Source organism: Zingiber officinale, chromosome 7B, assembly GCF_018446385.1.
Source record: "Zingiber officinale cultivar Zhangliang chromosome 7B, Zo_v1.1, whole genome shotgun sequence".
NCBI classification, from domain to species: domain Eukaryota; kingdom Viridiplantae; phylum Streptophyta; class Magnoliopsida; order Zingiberales; family Zingiberaceae; genus Zingiber; species Zingiber officinale.
The window spans coordinates 74550711-74570836 of NC_055999.1; the positions used below are offsets into that span (position 1 = coordinate 74550711).

Genomic DNA, 20126 nt, shown 5'->3' on the forward strand with positions numbered 1-20126 from the left:
GGGATCCAAAATTGACCTAACCTTGACCGACGCCTACTGTCCCCTCAACCAGGACGTGTTCTCACTTAGTCACTCTCCTCCAGTGACTTAACTTTACTTACCAGTTTGCCAGTTGTCCAGTCCGCAGATCCAACTAGACTTCTTGTCAGATATCCGATCGGTCTGTCGACCTATCTAGACTTCTTGCCAGATATTCGGTCGGCCTGTCGACCTATCTAGACTTCTTGCCAGATATCCGGTTGGCCCGTCGACCTATCTAGACTTCTCACCATATATCCGGTCGACCCGTTGACCTATCTAAACTTCGCACCAGATATCCGGTCAGCCCGTTGACCTATCTGGTTAACTGATGCACACTTGGTAAAGTGGTTAAATCACAACAATATCTAATTTAACTTACTTTGTCATTCATCAAAATCTTAGTAAGACCGTTAGTGTAAACTGTACCAACAAACCTTTGTTTCATCTTCATTTGATTTTGATTCATCAATTTAGAATTCTGACTCTTTTTGATTTGATGAGGTAGTAGAATGAGTTTTAGCTCATTATCCCTTTTAGAATTGTTACTTTTCTATTATTTATGCTATTATATGTATGAATTTTATGAGGATTTATATCGAATGATATAATAATCAATCCAATATGTATTTCCCCTCTTGATGTTATTATTTAAAAATAATAAAAAAAATAAAGACACAATTGTCTTTTATATGATTTTTTATATTTGACTTTTGGTAAAAAGAATTAAATGTTATTTTTTAAACACGAGATAAAATACTTGATAAAAGTTACAGGAGTAAAATAGTCATATGAAAATAATATAAAAGGAAAAAAAATAAAATAACATGGGTGAGCAAAATATCAACTAAATCTAAATTATCTAACGAATTCATCAAATTCTATTTGGTTAATTTAAAATCTCATTTAAAAAATATATAAAATAACACCTATTATTAAGGATGAGCAAAATATCAATTAAATCCAAATTAACTAATAATTCATCAAATTCCATTAATTTGAAATCTCGTTTTTAAAAAATTACTATTTTAATTTATTCGATTGAATCTCACTTTTGAATTTTAAAAATAAATTAAATCGAATTAACATTTAACGGTGTGAACAATGACTTGAATTTGATGATCGACCTTATTTCGGTTTAGTTTGTTTGATTTTAATGAGATCAATTTAATTTTGATTTGTTGTAACATATTTTGAATTGATTATTCCGTCCTACTAATTATACCACTATTTTTCTTAAATAGTCCCATTATATTTCCGAAGGAGATAATGGGATGAAAATCATTTAAAATAATTAAAAATCACTGTAAAATTATAACAATAATAATTAATTAACTAAGTTGATAAAAAAATTATTATAAAAATATTCTATACATAAATCTTTTTAATCAAATTGTATTAATTTATCTCTAATATATTTATTTTACAACAACAAAAACATCATGTTTAAGTGTGTTCTTTTTTAAAAAAAAATCCCTTTTATTCTTTAAAAATATAAAGCCCTTTTATTCCGGTTTTTAATTATCCATAGAACAAGGATAAACATGTAAAAGCAGTTAGAACAAAGATACTCGGTCAACGCCCTCTTTATTATGAGAAAAAAGTCTTAGGACATTTTTGCTTTTACATAGTGCTTGAAAACCAAAGATTTCTCAGCTTCAGAGTTGACCGGGAATTGCATCCTCTTTGACTTCAGGCAAATCCTCCACTCATCGCTGTTCTTATTATCTGGAACAGAGCTGAAGACGAAGAACAAAAAAGCAGTGAGACCTGGGAACATTCATGATTCATACAAGTGCTCAATCTTTGATCTTATCACGAATTTCATCTTCCTAAATAGTGTTATATATCAATTTAATTCGAGGAATTAATCCTAGCACTAAATAAACTAAAATCATAGAAATCCAATATCCTACCAAAGACAATGAGAACAGTTTGGAGGAAAAAAAAAAGGAATCCTCAAAGATAGAAAACATATAAGTGATCAGACAGAAAAACAGAGCTTCTGATATTTTTCGATTGAGAGGTGCACCAAACATACATGATCCAATAACCACGAACACAAAGAACCCTAGCACGATCGGGCCAACAGGGTAGTCCTTTCCTTTCTTTCCTGCCGTATCAGCAGCCGAGCCACTCCTTGTGATGTTTCGTTGAAACTTGGCAATTTTCCTGTCAGCGAGGCGCCTGGATGTAGTCTGTACAAACCAATCCCATCGATAAAACCATTATCAGAAGATGAACAAGCATAAGTGAAATTCAAGAGGGGTATAGTTCATTCACAAAAGAAAGATGAATATGAGAAACAATTTGGTAGGAGAGACAATAGTCTCAATGGCACTTAATGATGACATTATTCAAGTATTACTACTTGCGTTCATAGCACTGTCATGAGTAAATAATTCAAGAGTTTTTATATTATCATATAAAGCAAAAAAAAAAAAACATAGGATGACATCGATATGGATAAAGCTATATGATTTTCTTGCAGATAAGCTCTGTGGTCTTTACCAAGTGCAGCTTACAAAGAGTTCAAACAATTTAAAAAGAAAAAAAAAAAACTTATCCCAAACTTATTAACTTTCAATAGATTAACAATAGCATTAAGCTTTCATTTTTCTCACAACCCTTCAGGTCGTGTCTGTGTTGCACATTGTGAAATTATTCTATCAGGGAAATTTAAACTAAATAAAATGAATTAACTTTTCTTTTATTTAACCCATCTAAATTAATGTAACAATAGTTATCACAAAATAGAATTGGCTTTCATATTAGAATTGACTATAATGAGCCAACATGAATCGATAAAGATTCTCCAAAAGAATATGTTTAGGTTTTTGGATGGGCTAACTTCTATTTGTTTTATCAAAAGAACTTCTGGTCTATTTGGAGAGTTAAATTTCTGCCAAACATATGGGGTGGAAAACTCAACACTCTTTAAGCAAATGACTACGCGCCCAGGGTATTATTCAACTAAAAGCTATTTGCTTCTTGTATTATTATATAGATCTTGTAGTTCTTCTGGAAGAGATGGTGAGTCTGAAACTGGGTTGGTGTTATTGTTCTAACTCGATTGTTGTTTATTAATTATACTGAATGTATTTTTATATTAGTGTTTGAATATCTGGTGTAGATTAAAATGAAGATAATTTGAAACTAGTATTCCAATTTATTCCTAATTCAGAACCGGAGCTTTTAGTAAGGCCTCCAAATCTAACTTGCATACCACTAGACCAAATAACTTTGGCGTGAGCATGTAAACTAGTTCTTAGACTTGAGCAAATTTGATGAAAATATTTTTAAACTCGAACTGATGAACAAATCTAACTATCGTGGGTTCTATGTATCCAACTTGTTCAACCAAAATGCATATAGACACGATAGGAACAATTTTAAAACTTCTGAAAGACAGATAAACTAGCCCTATTCGATACTGTTCCCCCTTATCAATTGCTACTCACTCTCAATTGAAAATCATTTAATCCGATCCAGAGATCGTATAGAAAACGAAGGAAAGAGATTTTTTTTTAAAAAAATCATGAAACCCTAATCGAACAAAAGGAACAATTCTAGGGAAGAAGATCATCTGCTGTAGTGTGTGTGTGTATATATATCTTCTTGAAAATAGAGAAACACAAGATAGAGCGAAAACTATCCAACTGGAAATTAGATTTTTTTTTTAAAAAAAAAAAACACTCCAGAAGAAAACTCCCGACTCCAGAGATAGATCAATCACTCTTTGGCGCTGCAGAAATACACTAAAACCGAGAGCAAAGCGGGAAAATGATGCGATTCGTTGAAAGGAAATTAGGGTTTGAGAGGAGAAGAGATGCGTTACCATGTCGCCTTTGGGTTAGGGCTCGAATCAGCGAAACGAAGAGGAATGCAGCAGCGAGCACCCCCAGCCGTTCTCTTGTCTGCTCGCGACTGCAGCGCCGTTAGCTTGTCTTGTCTCCCCCAAAGTCATTTAACTATTTAGCCCTTCAAAAATTTGGTGAGTATTTATCGTTGCATTAAGGGTAAAAATAGAAAAGCATTGTTATTATAGGAAAAAAAAATAAAAACCCATTTCCATCCTAATTTTTTCTTTTAAAATTATTTTTATAACTGATCGATCTAAATGTTACAAACGGAAATTGTATTAGAAAATCATTGTGTTTCTTATAGTTGCAAAATGCTTGAGATCATGCTTATGCTTGTGAGAAAGTTAATACATTTTCTCGAAAGGAAAAGGGTTGAAGGAAAGTATGGGGCTCCTACTCAAGCCTCAGGGCTCAGGCATAGTATGGCTTGAAAAACGTAAGATGTTTGACACTCCAGCTCGGGAATAAATAATGTCTGTCACCTGAGAATCGAGCTTGCAATCTAGCGATGCTCGGCATTGGAGATTTGGGCTAGAAGGAGGGGCGCGGAGGTTTAACTTATATTATTTTAGGAAGAAATGACAAACAAAGAAGGCAATCAATGATGATGTGTAATGAGTGTTGTTACTCGATGAAGGCTACAAAAGGGAATGAGTAATTGAATGAAGGGATTATGTTTTTCTCTTTTTAACTGATACTCTCGTTCATTCTGCATTATCTATATTTTCTTTTCCAAAGTTTCACTGAAGCATCAAAGGGACTATGCCAGAACAAGACCGGAGCCCTCTGATTAGGTGTTAACCTTAGCCAGGCAATTATTCATTGACTCCTGAGATAGCAAGAAGTGCTTGGCTACCAATATCTAAATTTTACTGTGATCCTATCCGGAAATTGAGTCAGACATACTATTAAAGTAACGTGGTCGGAATATTGATTGAATCACTATGACTCGGAGGGGGGGGATATACTGAGTTGGCTTCTATGTGCATCAAGTCGTCAGAAGTCTTCTGGTCAACGCTACCTACAGACAAGGTCAGGCTATCTCGGTCTCTGGAAACCCTATGCTCAAGACAGATCCAACGAATATATAAGAAACAGGCTAAGAGTATAATAATGAAATGAATGAAGAGTGAATACGGTAAACGTACCCTGACCCAGGGGGCGCCCTTTGGTGGATTGGTGAGCTGGTTGTGGCGTTAATCGGATTGCCGTGATCCGGAAGAGTAAATGAATGCGAGCCGGATGAGGAGCTGGATCTAACGGCATGGAGTCGAACGCGGCCTGGACTTGGAAGGCGGCATGCTAGCCAGGACCTAATAACGACACATAGGTCATGATATCGGCACGCATGCCAAGATGTAACAGTGGCACACAGGTCAGGATATGATATTGACATGCATGCCGAGATACCATAACTGCACAAAGGTCAAAACCCGACATTAACACGAAGTTGGAACATAACAAGTCAAATCGGAGCACAATAGCATCAAGGACTCGGAGGCCCGGAAGCATATGACAGTGCGGATGGCCAGAGGTGGCCTACGATGAGGCGTCAAGAGAGGCGATGCTATGGTGTTCTGGAGGAAACCACTGGTGGGCGGTTGTTGTTAGACGTTGCATCAGTTGCAACGTCGGGAAGATGAAGGGGTGTCATGCCCCGGAGGAATCTCTGTCCGAAGAAATTTCGGCAGCATCTCCCCTGTACGACGGACAATCTGGAACTTTTTCTACATCATCATATACCTCAGCCACATGCGGCTGGAATAATAACAATAATAAAACAATCACCACGCAGTTAACATCAATTTCAGCCTCTGCTGACACAACCACGCAGTTTAGTAGTAAACAAATAGAACAGTAATACGATGACTCGAAAACAACCCTACTCAACTACACTCGTAAAGCTCAAATCCGATTTTTCCTACTCCACTACACTCATAAAACACAAATCCGACAAACTCACCTCTTCTGCCGTCCAGGCAGGCATGTAGTAGAACAAAACCAAATCATACCAAAATCCATTTATGATAAGAATCCAAACAAGATCCATAAGTAAAATCAATACAAGACTAAGACATAGTCTGATAGAGATATAAAAATAATAACTCGATATCAGCAGAGGACTAGCACTACGTGCAATGGGGACTAGCGACTGGAACTGCTCCGGACAGCCTCAACCTGAAAATATCAACGGAGGAGGGTGTGAGTCCAACACTTAGCAGGTACAACTGATATGCATAATAAAGTAAATAATAGACAACACGAATCATGCGTACAGTCTCCTGAATACAAGAAGAATAAATGCAACTGAAACAAAAACAGGAGAAAACTGTACTAACCAGGACCAAAGTATAAAGGTAACAGGGTCGTCAAACCGAGGGTGTCATAATCCTGTATGCATGTCAATCATATGCATCCATATAAATGCAGCAAGTAAATGCAGCAAACACAAATAATAAATGCATCATGCATATGATGCCAATGACATGGTCACCCCTGACGCCAGTCAGCCATCTCACACACAATGGTGAGTCCGAGTAGGTAGAGCTGTGACAACCGTGCACTCTGACACCACTACCCCTGATGAGTGGCCGAGTGGACGGGTGTCGGAGTATACACATACTCCTACCCGAAATAATAAATGGGGAGCGAATGCTCTCATCTCCCACGATGCGATGGAAGGACTCTCTGCCGGCTACCACGCTGAGTCACACTACCCATGAGCGGACCAACGGAGTCAAACAAAGTCCAACTGCCTACCGGCTACAACGCTGCTACACTAAACCAACGGAGTCAAACAGAGCAGAACTGTCTGCCGGCTACCACGCTGAGTCACCAGACCAACGGAGCCAAACAGCAGAACTGTCACACACCTGTCTGATATATCACTAACCCATGAGTGGTGGTGTGTACAGATACATGTAACTGGCGATGCGCTCAACAATAATGGAGCAAACAATCGCACAGCATGCAATCATGCAAGATGATGCATGACACTAAACATGGCAATATCATGAATAACATAGCAAGATCCATACATAAATAGAAGGTGTACCACAAGTCAATGTATCAGATGAAAAGTACACAAACCGATAGGGTATCAAATAAACCCTAGGTCCTGAACATAATGTATCATATGGTTGGGTCACTACCTAAAGCATGTATGATTAGGTAAATAATAACATGCAGTGCATAATAAGTAAACAAGCAAACATGTAACAGATCATGTAGTGACCAACCGAAACAAATGGATAACACAATCATTGTTATATGTTAAACACATTATTATGTATATCAAAAGACATAAGTCAAAGTACCCGCCTCCGATAAGAGGATCGTATCCGAAATAAATCCCTCGTTGAGACACCGTCTCGAATAAATATCCTGTAATACCAAACATATAATTTTAGCTAATTCTCTCTAAATCAAATATACATAGAGCCACCCAAATCAATTGCTACTTACCAAGTATGATAATCAATGTCATCATTGACTAAGCACTATTTAATCCACTAAAATCCTAATCCCGAACACCTCCCCTTTTTAATGACTAGCTAATCAAGCCAATACAGAAATGAACCCTTACTGTATGAATTTGAAGCTTAACGAATCTTACCTTATCCCAATCTACAGCTCTATAGGATCTCGGTGAAGACATCTAAACATAACACAAGGAAGATAGAACTCTCCATCTCAAGTACCTCAATTTATCACTTGCTGGTCGGCATTTCAGCATGACTAAGGTGTTACGGATCAAATCTGCAACCCATAAGTGGATCAAATGAGTACTCTCACCGACAATCAGATGGGAAAAACACAGAGATAGAAATGCTCATCGTATTCTCTTGTAGGCGAAGAACAGATTGGTGGCTGCAATTCCATGGCTCCACAGTAAAGACCACTCCATTAGCAGCCTCCCTTACTCAGCCTGGTCCTCAAGCAAGAGGAAGGGGCAGTCCTGCCTTCCTTTGCGTCGAATCTCCCTTCCGGTGGCAGTGGCACCCGATGATCAGGCGGCGTCGCTGCTCCGAGTGAAAAGAAGGCAACCAGGAAATTAGGGCACAACGTGCTGGAGGCTAGGGTAGAGACACTGTGAGGTGGACTCAAACCTCCGATGACTTACAATCGGCCGCGACGACTGTTGCATCGGGAATGGGGCATCGACGCAAGGTCAGATCGAGTGGCCGGCGCTCGAAGAAGAGAAGGAATGGCCGACCCTAGGGCTCGGATGTCGGCGGATCGGGGGGGTCGGTGTCGGCGCTAGTAGATGTCGGCCGGTGGCTCGACTGGGCAGCGAAGCAAAGATTAGGGTACCCAGAGGGAAGAGGGAGAGGAAAGGAGAAGCTCAGCCGCCGGCTCTTTGTTCCCTGGCGTCGTCGACGTCGGGCAGAGGAGAGGGAGGCGGTGGCGGTGGCGGTTTGCAGCGCCGATTAGGGCACGGGAGGAGAAGGCATCGCGAGGTTTAGGGCAAGGGACGGGCTCGCGGAGAAGAAAACGGGAAAAAGGAAAAAAATAAGGAAAAGGAAAAAGAAAACAAAAACAAATAAATAAATTCAACTTTTCCTCATTTAAATGGGGTAGTCCAAACAGGCTTTTCCGGACCTCATTTCTATCCCCGTAACCTGAGCCATACGAGCTCCGAAAAAAATTCAGAAAAATTTCTAAAAATTCCAGAAAATTCTCTTACCATTATTTGCCATTTTTCGGTATTTTACAAGGGGTGTCGATCCTTCATCTTCCTCCATTGAAAGCTAGCCATCAAAGCATCGATTGGTAACCGATGTTTTGCTAGCTATATAAGATGGCGTCCAAGAGCAATCGTGATAAGGGTGTGGAGCTAATCGGGGGTGAAGAGCGAGCAAGAGCTGTGGAGGTGATCAGAGAGCTTTGCGATGAGATCGACGAGCAGAGGGAACACCCAGAGGCTGGGATTTGGTCCGTGGAAGAGTTCGAGAAGGTTCCGTGTGGTGATCTTCTCGGCGACAGAAGCAGCGACGTCTTCGGCGGGTCTTCAGTTGCGACTTCGGGAGATCACTGTAAGTGATTATAATTACCGCATTATTTTATCTTTATTTAATTGTTGTTTCATGCTCTCAAAACTACCAACAATGGCATCAGGGCATGCATGATTTTGAAAGCAAGAAAATCGACACGAAAAAAACTCGCGTTTTTCCTCTTCTGTCGCGAAGAAGACGATGAACAGTGCATACTATTCATCAATTGAATCGATTAACCAATCGATTCAATTGAATTGAATCGATTGAAATTGCATTTCAATCGATTCAAAATCGCGCATAGTTGTTGGATCGATTCACGGATCGATCGAAAAAAACACGAACAGTTTTTGACGAAGCACAGTGAGAAAAACTCACTGAATCGATTCATGAATCGATTAAATGCGTGAACAGTAATTTTTTTTCGAAGCACAGTATTTTTTTTATTTGAATCGATTTAATGTCAAGTTTGAATCGATTGAAGATTAAAAAAAAACGTGTAAGAAAAAAAATGCATGCATGCATGTTGTTTTTTAAATTTCCTTCTTCACATGAAAAGTGGAGGTTAATTAAATATGTTTATTAATTAATTAAATATACATAGAAATGTATTATTAATTAAAAAAAATATTTAATTAATTTATGGTTAAATTTACTAAAAATGGAACCAGACCAACTTGGCCGATCAAACCCAGGTCTAGTTTAAATTATTAATTGATTTAAACAGACCAAATTGATTCAATGATACCTAAAGCTGGTTCAAATTATTTGTTGGTTTAACCAGCTCGGTTTATTATTGAATTAATTAGGGTGATCTTGATTATAGAAGTTGGGCTGATCAAATATGACCGGATTAGTTCCGTTGTGTCAGATTTGATCAGAAACATTAGATTTGTTCTAATGAGTCAGACTTAATCCAATGGGCAATTGGACGAATCAAACGAACCTGAGTTTGATTAATAAGTCTGTGATTGACTCAAATGGGCTTAAACAATAACAGAACATAGGTCCGATTAGATTAGTTCTAATGAAGACAATAGAGTAAGTTTAACATCCGGACTCCTGATTAACCGGTCTAATGGATCAGTCGACTTAAACTCCTGAAAATCGAGAAGATTTGTTTTTCTTGATTTATAATGATGGTATGCCTGTATAAATTGAATTAAACTGGTTTTGTATTGGTTAGTCAGTTTTGTACTGACTTATTTAAATTCAATTTTTCAGATGGCACAGACGATTACCACATTGACTCGTCGTGAAGTGTGACGAAACCAGCTCCGAGAGGAGATTCAAGAGATAGAGTATAAGTCTGCTTATAGAGTCGACGGACATGTTAGACGACTGGATAGACTATTTTAGAAACTTGAGAAAGAAGAGTTTCCAATCCTAGACAGTTATAGGATCTGGGCATTGATGCATTCATTGCCAGAGTATCCTAGGATAATAGCAGACTATGTATGGGGGCGTCATGAAGGACGAGTCACATATTCAGTACTATGTAAGGAACTACTTCACCATATGGATGAAGAAGAGCCTGAAGAGTCTGAAGAGGACCAGGAGATGCTCGAGGAAGATCCAGAAATGGATCTGATGTAGAATCCTGAAGCTACCCCATCTGAGATTATCCCAAATGAGTCCAGGTTAATAGGGATAATGTTGGCTGCTATACTAGTGGTTTTCCTAGTGGGAGCAGTGCTGACTTATCTAGTTTACTAGTGTTCTGTTTACTGTCGTTATGTACGAACAGTGTAAGTTCATCTAGTTTTTGAGTCATGTAATAATTTATGTCGTTATGTATGAAGAGAATTAAATAATGAGAAGTTATGTTATATGTTAACAAACTTGGAAATGATTAGTTCATTTCATGACATGATTAGTTCATGTGAATATGATTTGTTCATATATCCATATGATTAGTGTTGGAGCAATCCCAATGGTCCGTGCGACCATGTGTTTTGGTATTTGGGCAAAGGGTTTAAGTTAGGTTCACCCTTGTATCTGATATGTGTATTTGAGTTGTGCAGGACTGCAGGATACACATGTGACTTAGGTTGATGGCTTGGGTCTGGTGAAGGATGGAGCATCCAAGGTGTTGGTGCAACCTTAGGTCAAGGTTGACCTGGTTGACCCGACTCGAGTTGACTTGACTCGAGTTGTATTTTGATGTTTGACTTGGGAAGATTGTTGATGCAACTTTAGGTCAAGATTGACCTAGTTGAGTTGCATGTTGATGTTTGACACTCGTGAGAGAGTTCTATTCTTGATATGGGACAAGAATAGATGTTTGGGAGATTATTGGTGCAACCGTAGGTCAAGGTTGACCTGGTTGACCTGATTCGGGAAAAAGTCCAAGTATGGAGACTTGGCAACGGAAAAGTCCAAGCAGGGAGCTTGGCACTAAAAAAGTCCAAGTATGGAGACTTGGAACTGGAAAAGTCCAAGCAGGGAGCTTGGCACGCGAAAAGTCCAAGTATGGAGACTTGGCACGGGAAAAGTCCAAGTATGGAGACTTGGCACTGGAAAAGTCCAAGTATGGAGACTTGGCACGGAGAAGTCCAAGCAGGGAGCTTGGCACGAGGAAAAGTCCTAACTGGGATGTTAGGCAGTGTGGAAAGTCACAGGAGTAAAGGCAATGAGAAAGTCCTAACGGGATGTTAGGTAAGAAAGTCCTAACGGGATGTTAGGCGGTGTGGAAAGTCACGGTGAGTGAAGCGAGGCGGTGGGAAAGTCCTGGGATGTTAGGCGGTGAAAGTCTGGTGAGTGAAACCAGGCAAGGAAAATCCATGGATGAGGATGATCGGACAGTTGGAAAGACCTAGTGAGGGAAGATCGGCACGTGGAAATCGATGATGGTCAAGGTTGACCGGATACCCGGTGTTGGAAAGTCCAAGTAGGTCAAAGGAGTGACTGGATACTTGGCACGCGAAAATCCTGGTAGGTCAAGGTTTATCGGACACCTAGTGTTGGGAAGTCCAAGTAGGTCAAAGGGTTGACCGGATACTTAGCACAAGGAAATCCAGATGGGTCAAGGATGACCGGACATCTGGTGGAAGGCAGTCCAAGTGGGTTATGGAGGACCGAACATTTGGTACTAGTCAGTAAGTCCAAGTGGGTCATGGAGGACCAGACACTTGGCACGAGATAGTAAGTCCAAGTGGGTCAAGATTGACCAGACACTTGGTACGAGGAGAAAAGTCCAAGTGGGTCAAAGAGTTGACCAAACACTTGGTGAAGAAGTCCCAGCAGGTCAAGGTTGATCGGATGCTAGGCATGAGGAGTTCCAACAGGTCACGGTTGACCGGATGTTGGAATTGGGGACCCTAGACTTGAGTTAAGCAAGTCAAAGGGAAGTCAAGCGGTTAAACTGTGGTTCATCGCTCTTGACTCCTTGAAGGTGTGCTCTTGTTGAGCTCTCGGTGCTTAAGCTCTGCGTGAGTTTCTTTTTGGTGTTCTAGGCTGCTGGATCCGAGAAGCTTCTGCTTCATCAAGGTTCCAGTCGACAACAAGAGGCAAGCAAGTGTTTTACAATTTCTATTGTTCTTGTTTGTTGTCTCTATTGTTGTACTCCTTTGTTTGCTGTTGCAAAAGATTGTGGTGAGGTTTCTCCACCCACAAGGAGTATATTATTAGCCGGTTCTCCGGGGACTCATCCACCGACGGATTGAGAGGCTTCGTCCACCTTACGGACACGCCGAGGAGTAGGAGTATCATCTCCGAACCTCGTTACATCGACGCGTTGAGGTTTGATCTTCTTGTTTTCGTTTCCTTGTTTGTTTTTCCGCTGCGCTAACGAATTGTAGGAAGAAACGCGATCGATTTGGGGTCGGCTATTCACACCCCCCTCTCTAGCCGTACGAAGGATCCTAACAAGTGGTATCAGAGCAAGGCCGCTCTTCATCGGATCAACACCCGTGGGAGCAAAGCTAGAGATGGATCTCTATGGAGAAGATGTCACGATTCAACCCTTCTACGAGTCTCACGACAACTTCACATATTGGAAGGTAAGGATGATGTATTTTCTTAGGACTAATATGTTAAATTGGTTTTGTGTACAAGAAGGGTTTTCCCCATCGATGGATGAGGAAGGAAAACCTATCAAGAAGAAGGAGTGGACGAAAGAGCAAATCCACCAATCCACAATCAACGACGAGGTAACGAAAATTCTTGAATTTTCATTACCTAGTGATATCTTGCATAAGATAGGTAGATACAACGATGCCAAGGAATTATGGAACAACTTGGCAAAGTTCCATGAGGAGAGCTCAAATTTAAGCCATGAAGAGGAGCTAAGTGAGCCAAGTAGCTCACATCATGGAGGGAGCGAATTAGGAGTTGAGGGCTACTCAACATCCAAGGAAGAAGAGGAGGAGAGTTCCTCTTGTTCAAGTTCGGAGCAAGAAGAAGAGACATCTACCTCCGGAAGGGATGAGGAAGAGAGCTCACACCCATCCCCAAACCTAGGTAACTCAAGCATTTCAATTTCAAATAAGTTACATATAATATGCTTTGAGTGTAGGGAACATGGACATTACAAGAGTAAGTGTCCAAAGAGGGTAAGAAAGACTCCACCGGCGCCAAAGTTCAAGGAAGCCGGAGTCCCAAAACGCAAGGGCAAGGAGCACATCGTGTGCTTCCAATGCAAGCAAAGGGGACACTATAGGAGCCATTGTCCGAGGGGGAGGCAACCTCACAAGGGCAAGAGACCGGGCACAACGATAGGGGGAGCTAAGGCAAACCCTAAGGTAACCTCTAAGGTTCATTATTGCAATTCTAATAAAACTCATGCTAGTAGTTTTGTTGCAATTGTTAATAATGATAAGCATGTTAACTTTAGGAACCAATACATGTGCTTAGGAGCTAAACATGTTAGCCTAGGTAAGGTTAACACTAGAAATACCAACCCTAGGATTAACGCTTCTAAAGTTAAGGAAAACCTAGGTAGAAATCCCAAGAAGACTAGACACATGCCTAGGAATATCTCAAGAGAAATGACAAATTAAAACTTGAGGTATTAGAGAGAGAAAATCAAGTCTTGAGGTCAAGACTTGATAATTTGGAAAAGGCTCTTAAAAACATAGGGAAGTCATCTCTAGGGTTTAAGGGTCAAAAACCAATGTCCAAGGACAAGAAAGGTTTAGGTCACAAACCTAAGTCCCAATTGGTCAAGCCCACTTATCATAATGTTCCATTCGATTATGGAACAAAACCTAAGGCTAGGAAGACCATTACCAAGGTCACAAGGGGAGTCACCCCTATAGTTGACCTTGATGAGACCCAAATGACCAAGGCTTTAAAGCCTAAGAGGGACATTAGGAGGGTTGCTAGGGAAGTTATCCCTAGTGAATATTTAGTGAACCCAATGAGCTCTAATAGGTATTGGGTTCCTAGGAGCATCTTCTCTACCCCATAAATGGGTTAGAGAGTGTCAACTCCAATAAGAAGGGTAATTAACCCAACTTTGAGGAAATTGACACTCAAGGAGCATTTTCAAGGTTTTGTGAACCTTTGAAAATGAAATGAATTATCATTTACTCCTTTGAAGAGTTAAATGTGCCTAAAGATTGGAAATCTCATTTTTAATCTCAATTGGCACAATTTGGAAAAACCTAGAAAAATATCAAATTGGGATTTTGATATTCTCTTAGGTAATCAAGGCAATCCGGGCCTTAATTTAGAAGTGCTACTCTTGTAAAATTTTAAATGGTATAAATCAAACAAGAGATCAAGAAATGCCAATTTGGGTTTTGACATTTTCTTGGAGCACTTTGGGCAATCTAGGATTAGAATTTAAGTTAGCTAAGTGATTAAGGATACTTAGATAGGTAATCTAGGTATTTTATTTGTGTTAACTTACCATGGTTGTTTGCCATTTGCCATGTCATGACATCATATTTAATTTATGATCATTTGAAATGTCATGATAATGCTTAGGCTAGTTTTTATGTCATGTTTATTTAAGTTTCAAACTTTATGCCATGACATCATGACATTGGCACATGTTTTCATTTATGATACCATTTTATGCCATGTCATCATCTCTTGCATTAATAATCAATTGAATTGATTTAAGGATGAAAACACATTTTGATATTGAGATCAAAGTTGTGTTTAGAAAATGCATGAGACCTTAGTCTAAGATACCTAAACCCATATCTCACATCAAAATTGACATGGATGTGGTTTGATACACCTTAGATGTGTGTGAGATATTAGGATCATGAGTTAGGATCAAGGTGCATAGTTCTTGTACCTAGATGAGCCTAATTCAAGAAATGGAGGATCATAGGGAAAGCTTGTGTACAAGTCATGTACATTTAGCCCTAAGATTATGGTCCTAAATTCAAATGGTTTTAAAAGCATTTTAAAATTGATTTGAAAAACCCTGATGAAGCTTTCCTAGTGATAGCATTCATCATTGAAAATTGTGATACAAAGTTGAGTTAAACTTGAACTATTTCAAAGTTTTTGAACTTTGTATCAAGATTGAAAAATGGAAACTATTTTCATAGAAAACTATTTTTCCTTGATAGTGTATGATATGAGGAATGTATCCTCAAAATTTCACAATTTTTCGAATTTTCTGGAATTTTCTAGGAGTTTCTGAATTTCGGGAAGGAAATTTCAGAAATCTGCCTATCAGAGTCTGGATCGGTCTGGGGACCGATCCAGGTAAGTCCTGATCGGTCTGTGGACCGATCCAGTGAAGCATGGATCGGTCTGCAGACCGATCCAGTAAGAACCAGAGAGCTTGGTGCGATCTGGTGAAGGCCTGATCGGTCTGGGGACCGATCCATGGGGTTTCTGATCGGTCTGGGGACCGATCAGTGCGTGCCAGTTTCTGATTTTCAGCTGTTGGTCTGAAATTTCAACTGGAAGTTGGGTTTTGTGGATTTCTAAAGGTTTGAAACTCTCCAAGACATTGTTGGTGCAATGGTCAAGGGAGAGTTGACCTTTAGGGGGAGTTTTTACCTAATTGTCAAGGGGGAGTTGACCTTTAGGGGGAGTTTTTACCTAATTGTCAAGGGGAGTTGACTCTTAGGGGGAGTTTTTTACTCCTTAAGACTTTTGAGGATTAGTTATATGGGATTATCACTAAGTTGATTGTTGAGTTTAGTATCAAGGAGGAAATTAAGAGTTTCAATGAAAGGTATGGGACTTTCATTAGGAAGAAACTCTTGACCTTGATATCCTCCTTTTCTTTTTGATGTGTGTCAAAAAGGGGAGAGTGTTCATTGGAGAATTATTGGAGAACCCAAGTTAGGTTATCGGGTTAACCTAAGCTAGGGGAAGAATGTCAAGGAATGTTCAAGGAAGAACATTGGAATTCTTTTTGATGTGTGTCAAAAAGGGGGAGAATTATTGGAGAACCCAAGTTAGGTTATCGGGTTAACCTAAGGGGAGAATGTCCAGAGAATGTTCAAGGAAAGGACATTGGATATTGGAAGATGGTTGGAAAACCTAAGTTAGGTTATCGGGTTAACCTAACTTGATTATGGGTTTTGTCAAACATCAAAAAGGGGGAGATTGTTGGTGCAACCTTAGGTCAAGGTTGACCTGGTTGACCCGACTCGAGTTGACTTGACTCGAGTTGTATTTTGATGTTTGACTTGGGAAGATTGTTGATGCAACTTTAGGTCAAGATTGACCTAGTTGAGTTGCATGTTGATGTTTGACACTCGTGAGAGAGTTCTATTCTTGATATGGGACAAGAATAGATGTTTGGGAGATTATTGGTGCAACCGTAGGTCAAGGTTGACCTGGTTGACCTGATTCGGGAAAAAGTCCAAGTATGGAGACTTGGCACGGAAAAGTCCAAGCAGGGCGAAAAGTCCAAGTATGGAGACTTGGCACTGGAAAAGTCCAAGCAGGGAGCTTGGCACGCGAAAAGTCCAAGTATGGAGACTTGGCACGGGAAAAGTCCAAGTATGGAGACTTGGCACTGGAAAAGTCCAAGTATGGAGACTTGGCACGGAGAAGTCCAAGCAGGGAGCTTGGCACGAGGAAAAGTCCTAACTGGGATGTTAGGCAGTGTGAAAGTCCCTGGGAGTAAGGCAATGAGAGAGTGAAGCTAGGTGAACGAGAAAGTCCTAACTGGGATGTTAGGCAGTGTGGAAAGTCCTGGTGAGTGAAGCCAGGCAGTGGGAAAGTCCTAACTGGGATGTTAGGCAGTTGGAAAGTCCTGGTGAGTGAAACCAGGCAAGGGAAAATCCAGATGGATCAGGGATGATCGGACTTCTGGTGTTGGAAAATCCAGATGGATCAGGGATGATCGGACTTCTGGTGTTGGAAAATCCAGATGGATCAGGGATGATCGGACTTCTGGTGTTGGAAAGTCCAAGTAGGTCAAAGGGATTGACCGGACACTTGGCAGGGAGTTCTAGCAGGTCAAGGGAGTGACCAGATGCTAGGGATGAAGTACCAATAGGTCAAGGTTGACCGGATATTGGTTTGGAAGTCTTGGGACTTGGTTTGGGCAAAAACCAAGCTGGATCGGTCACCGGACCGATCCGATACTTGTTTCCTCGATCGGTGCGGTGACCGATCGATACATCATCTAGTGTGGATCGATCGGTGGACCGATCAGCCAACAGAGGCGAAAGAAGGCGGTGATCGGTCCGATGCATCGTCGTTATCTCCCGATCGGCGGGACCGATCGGGAGACGATGTCGCAAGCACGGCCAGAGTTGGGATCGATGCGTGGACCGATCGGGTCTGATCGGTCCCCGCGGTATCGATAGAGCTACGCACAGATCGATGTCCGGGACCGATCGACAGCCTGGTCTGATCGGTCCGTAGACCGATCGAGTTCTAACCGTTGCGCGCGGCTAGTTTCTTCATTGTTTCTCCTTCGCGGTATAAAGGGGCCGAGGGCTTCTGTGGAACACTTCTTTTCTTCTTGAGCTTACGCTCGACTCGAAGCCGCTGGTGTGCTCTTGAGCTTTTTGAGCTCTCATCACAAGCTCTGCGTGAGTTTCCGGTGTTCTAGCTGCTTTGGATCCTTTGCTTCATCAAGGTTCCAGTCGACAACAAGAGGCAAGCAAGTGTTTTACAATTTCTATTGTTCTTGTTTGTTGTCTCTATTGTTGTACTCCTTTGTTTGCTGTTGCAAAAGATTGTGGTGAGGTTTCTCCACCCACAAGGAGTATATTATTAGCCGGTTCTCCGGGGACTCATCCACCGACGGATTGAGAGGCTTCGTCCACCTTACGGACACGCCGAGGAGTAGGAGTATCATCTCCGAACCTCGTTACATCGACGCGTTGAGGTTTGATCTTCTTGTTTTCGTTTCCTTGTTTGTTTTTCCGCTGCGCTAACGAATTGTAGGAAGAAACGCGATCGATTTGGGGTCGGCTATTCACACCCCCCCTCTCTAGCCGTACGAAGGATCCTAACAAGTGGTATCAGAGCAAGGCCGCTCTTCATCGGATCAACACCCGTGGGAGCAAAGCTAGAGATGGATCTCTATGGAGAAGATGTCACGATTCAACCCTTCTATGAGTCTCACGACAACTTCACATATTGGAAGGTAAGGATGATGTATTTTCTTAGGACTAATATGTTAAATTGGTTTTGTGTACAAGAAGGGTTTTCCCCACCGATGGATGAGGAAGGAAAACCTATCAAGAAGAAGGAGTGGACGAAAGAGCAAATCCACCAATCCACAATCAACGACGAGGTAACGAAAATTCTTGAATTTTCATTACCTAGTGATATCTTGCATAAGATAGGTAGATACAACGATGCCAAGGAATTATGGAACAACTTGGCAAAGTTCCATGAGGAGAGCTCAAATTTAAGCCATGAAGAGGAGCTAAGTGAGCCAAGTAGCTCACATCATGGAGGGAGCGAATTAGGAGTTGAGGGCTACTCAACATCCAAGGAAGAAGAGGAGGAGAGTTCCTCTTGTTCAAGTTCGGAGCAAGAAGAAGAGACATCTACCTCCGGAAGGGATGAGGAAGAGAGCTCACACCCATCCCCAAACCTAGGTAACTCAAGCATTTCAATTTCAAATAAGTTACATATAATATGCTTTGAGTGTAGGGAACATGGACATTACAAGAGTAAGTGTCCAAAGAGGGTAAGAAAGACTCCACCGGCGCCAAAGTTCAAGGAAGCCGGAGTCCCAAAACGCAAGGGCAAGGAGCACATCGTGTGCTTCCAATGCAAGCAAAGGGGACACTATAGGAGCCATTGTCCGAGGGGGAGGCAACCTCACAAGGGCAAGAGACCGGGCACATCGATAGGGGGAGCTAAGGCAAACCCTAAGGTAACCTCTAAGGTTCATTATTGCAATTCTAATAAAACTCATGCTAGTAGTTTTGTTGCAATTGTTAATAATGATAAGCATGTTAACTTTAGGAACCAATACATGTGCTTAGGAGCTAAACATGTTAGCCTAGGTAAGGTTAACACTAGAAATACCAACCCTAGGATTAACGCTTCTAAAGTTAAGGAAAACCTAGGTAGAAATCCCAAGAAGACTAGACACATGCCTAGGAATATCTCAAGAGAAAATGACAAATTAAAACTTGAGGTATTAGAGAGAGAAAATCAAGTCTTGAGGTCAAGACTTGATAATTTGGAAAAGGCTCTTAAAAACATAGGGAAGTCATCTCTAGGGTTTAAGGGTCAAAAACCAATGTCCAAGGACAAGAAAGGTTTAGGTCACAAACCTAAGTCCCAATTGGTCAAGCCCACTTATCATAATGTTCCATTCGATTATGGAACAAAACCTAAGGCTAGGAAGACCATTACCAAGGTCACAAGGGGAGTCACCCCTATAGTTGACCTTGATGAGACCCAAATGACCAAGGCTTTAAAGCCTAAGAGGGTCATTAGGAGGGTTGCTAGGAAAGTTATCCTAGTGAATATTTAGTGAACCCAATGAGCTCTAATAGGTATTGGGTTCCTAGGAGCATCTTCTCTACCCCATAAATGGGTTAGAGAGTGTCAACTCCAATAAGAAGGGTAATTAACCCAACTTTGAGGAAATTGACACTCAAGGAGCATTTTCAAGGTTTTGTGAACCTTTGAAAATGAAATGAATTATCATTTACTCCTTTGAAGAGTTAAATGTGCCTAAAGATTGGAAATCTCATTTTTAATCTCAATTGGCACAATTTGGAAAAACCTAGAAAAATATCAAATTGGGATTTTGATATTCTCTTAGGTAATCAAGGCAATCCGGGCCTTAATTTAGAAGTGCTACTCTTGTAAAATTTTAAATGGTATAAATCAAACAAGAGATCAA

At 40.7% G+C, this 20126-nt stretch overlaps 1 protein-coding gene across 1 annotated transcript; it reads right to left on the reverse strand.

Annotated features, from left to right (window-relative positions):
* Nucleotides 1-1586: 1586 nt before the first annotated feature.
* LOC122003824 (stress-associated endoplasmic reticulum protein 2-like) lies at nt 1587-3987 on the reverse strand. Its single transcript, XM_042558821.1, has 3 exons — nt 3857-3987; nt 2060-2216; nt 1587-1757 (listed from the first exon to the last, which is right to left on the reverse strand). The coding sequence occupies exons 1-3, from the start codon at nt 3857-3859 to the stop codon at nt 1711-1713; spliced, it is 207 nt and encodes a 68-aa protein (XP_042414755.1). The 5' UTR covers nt 3860-3987; the 3' UTR covers nt 1587-1710.
* Between the last annotated feature and the right edge of the window lie 16139 nt (nt 3988-20126).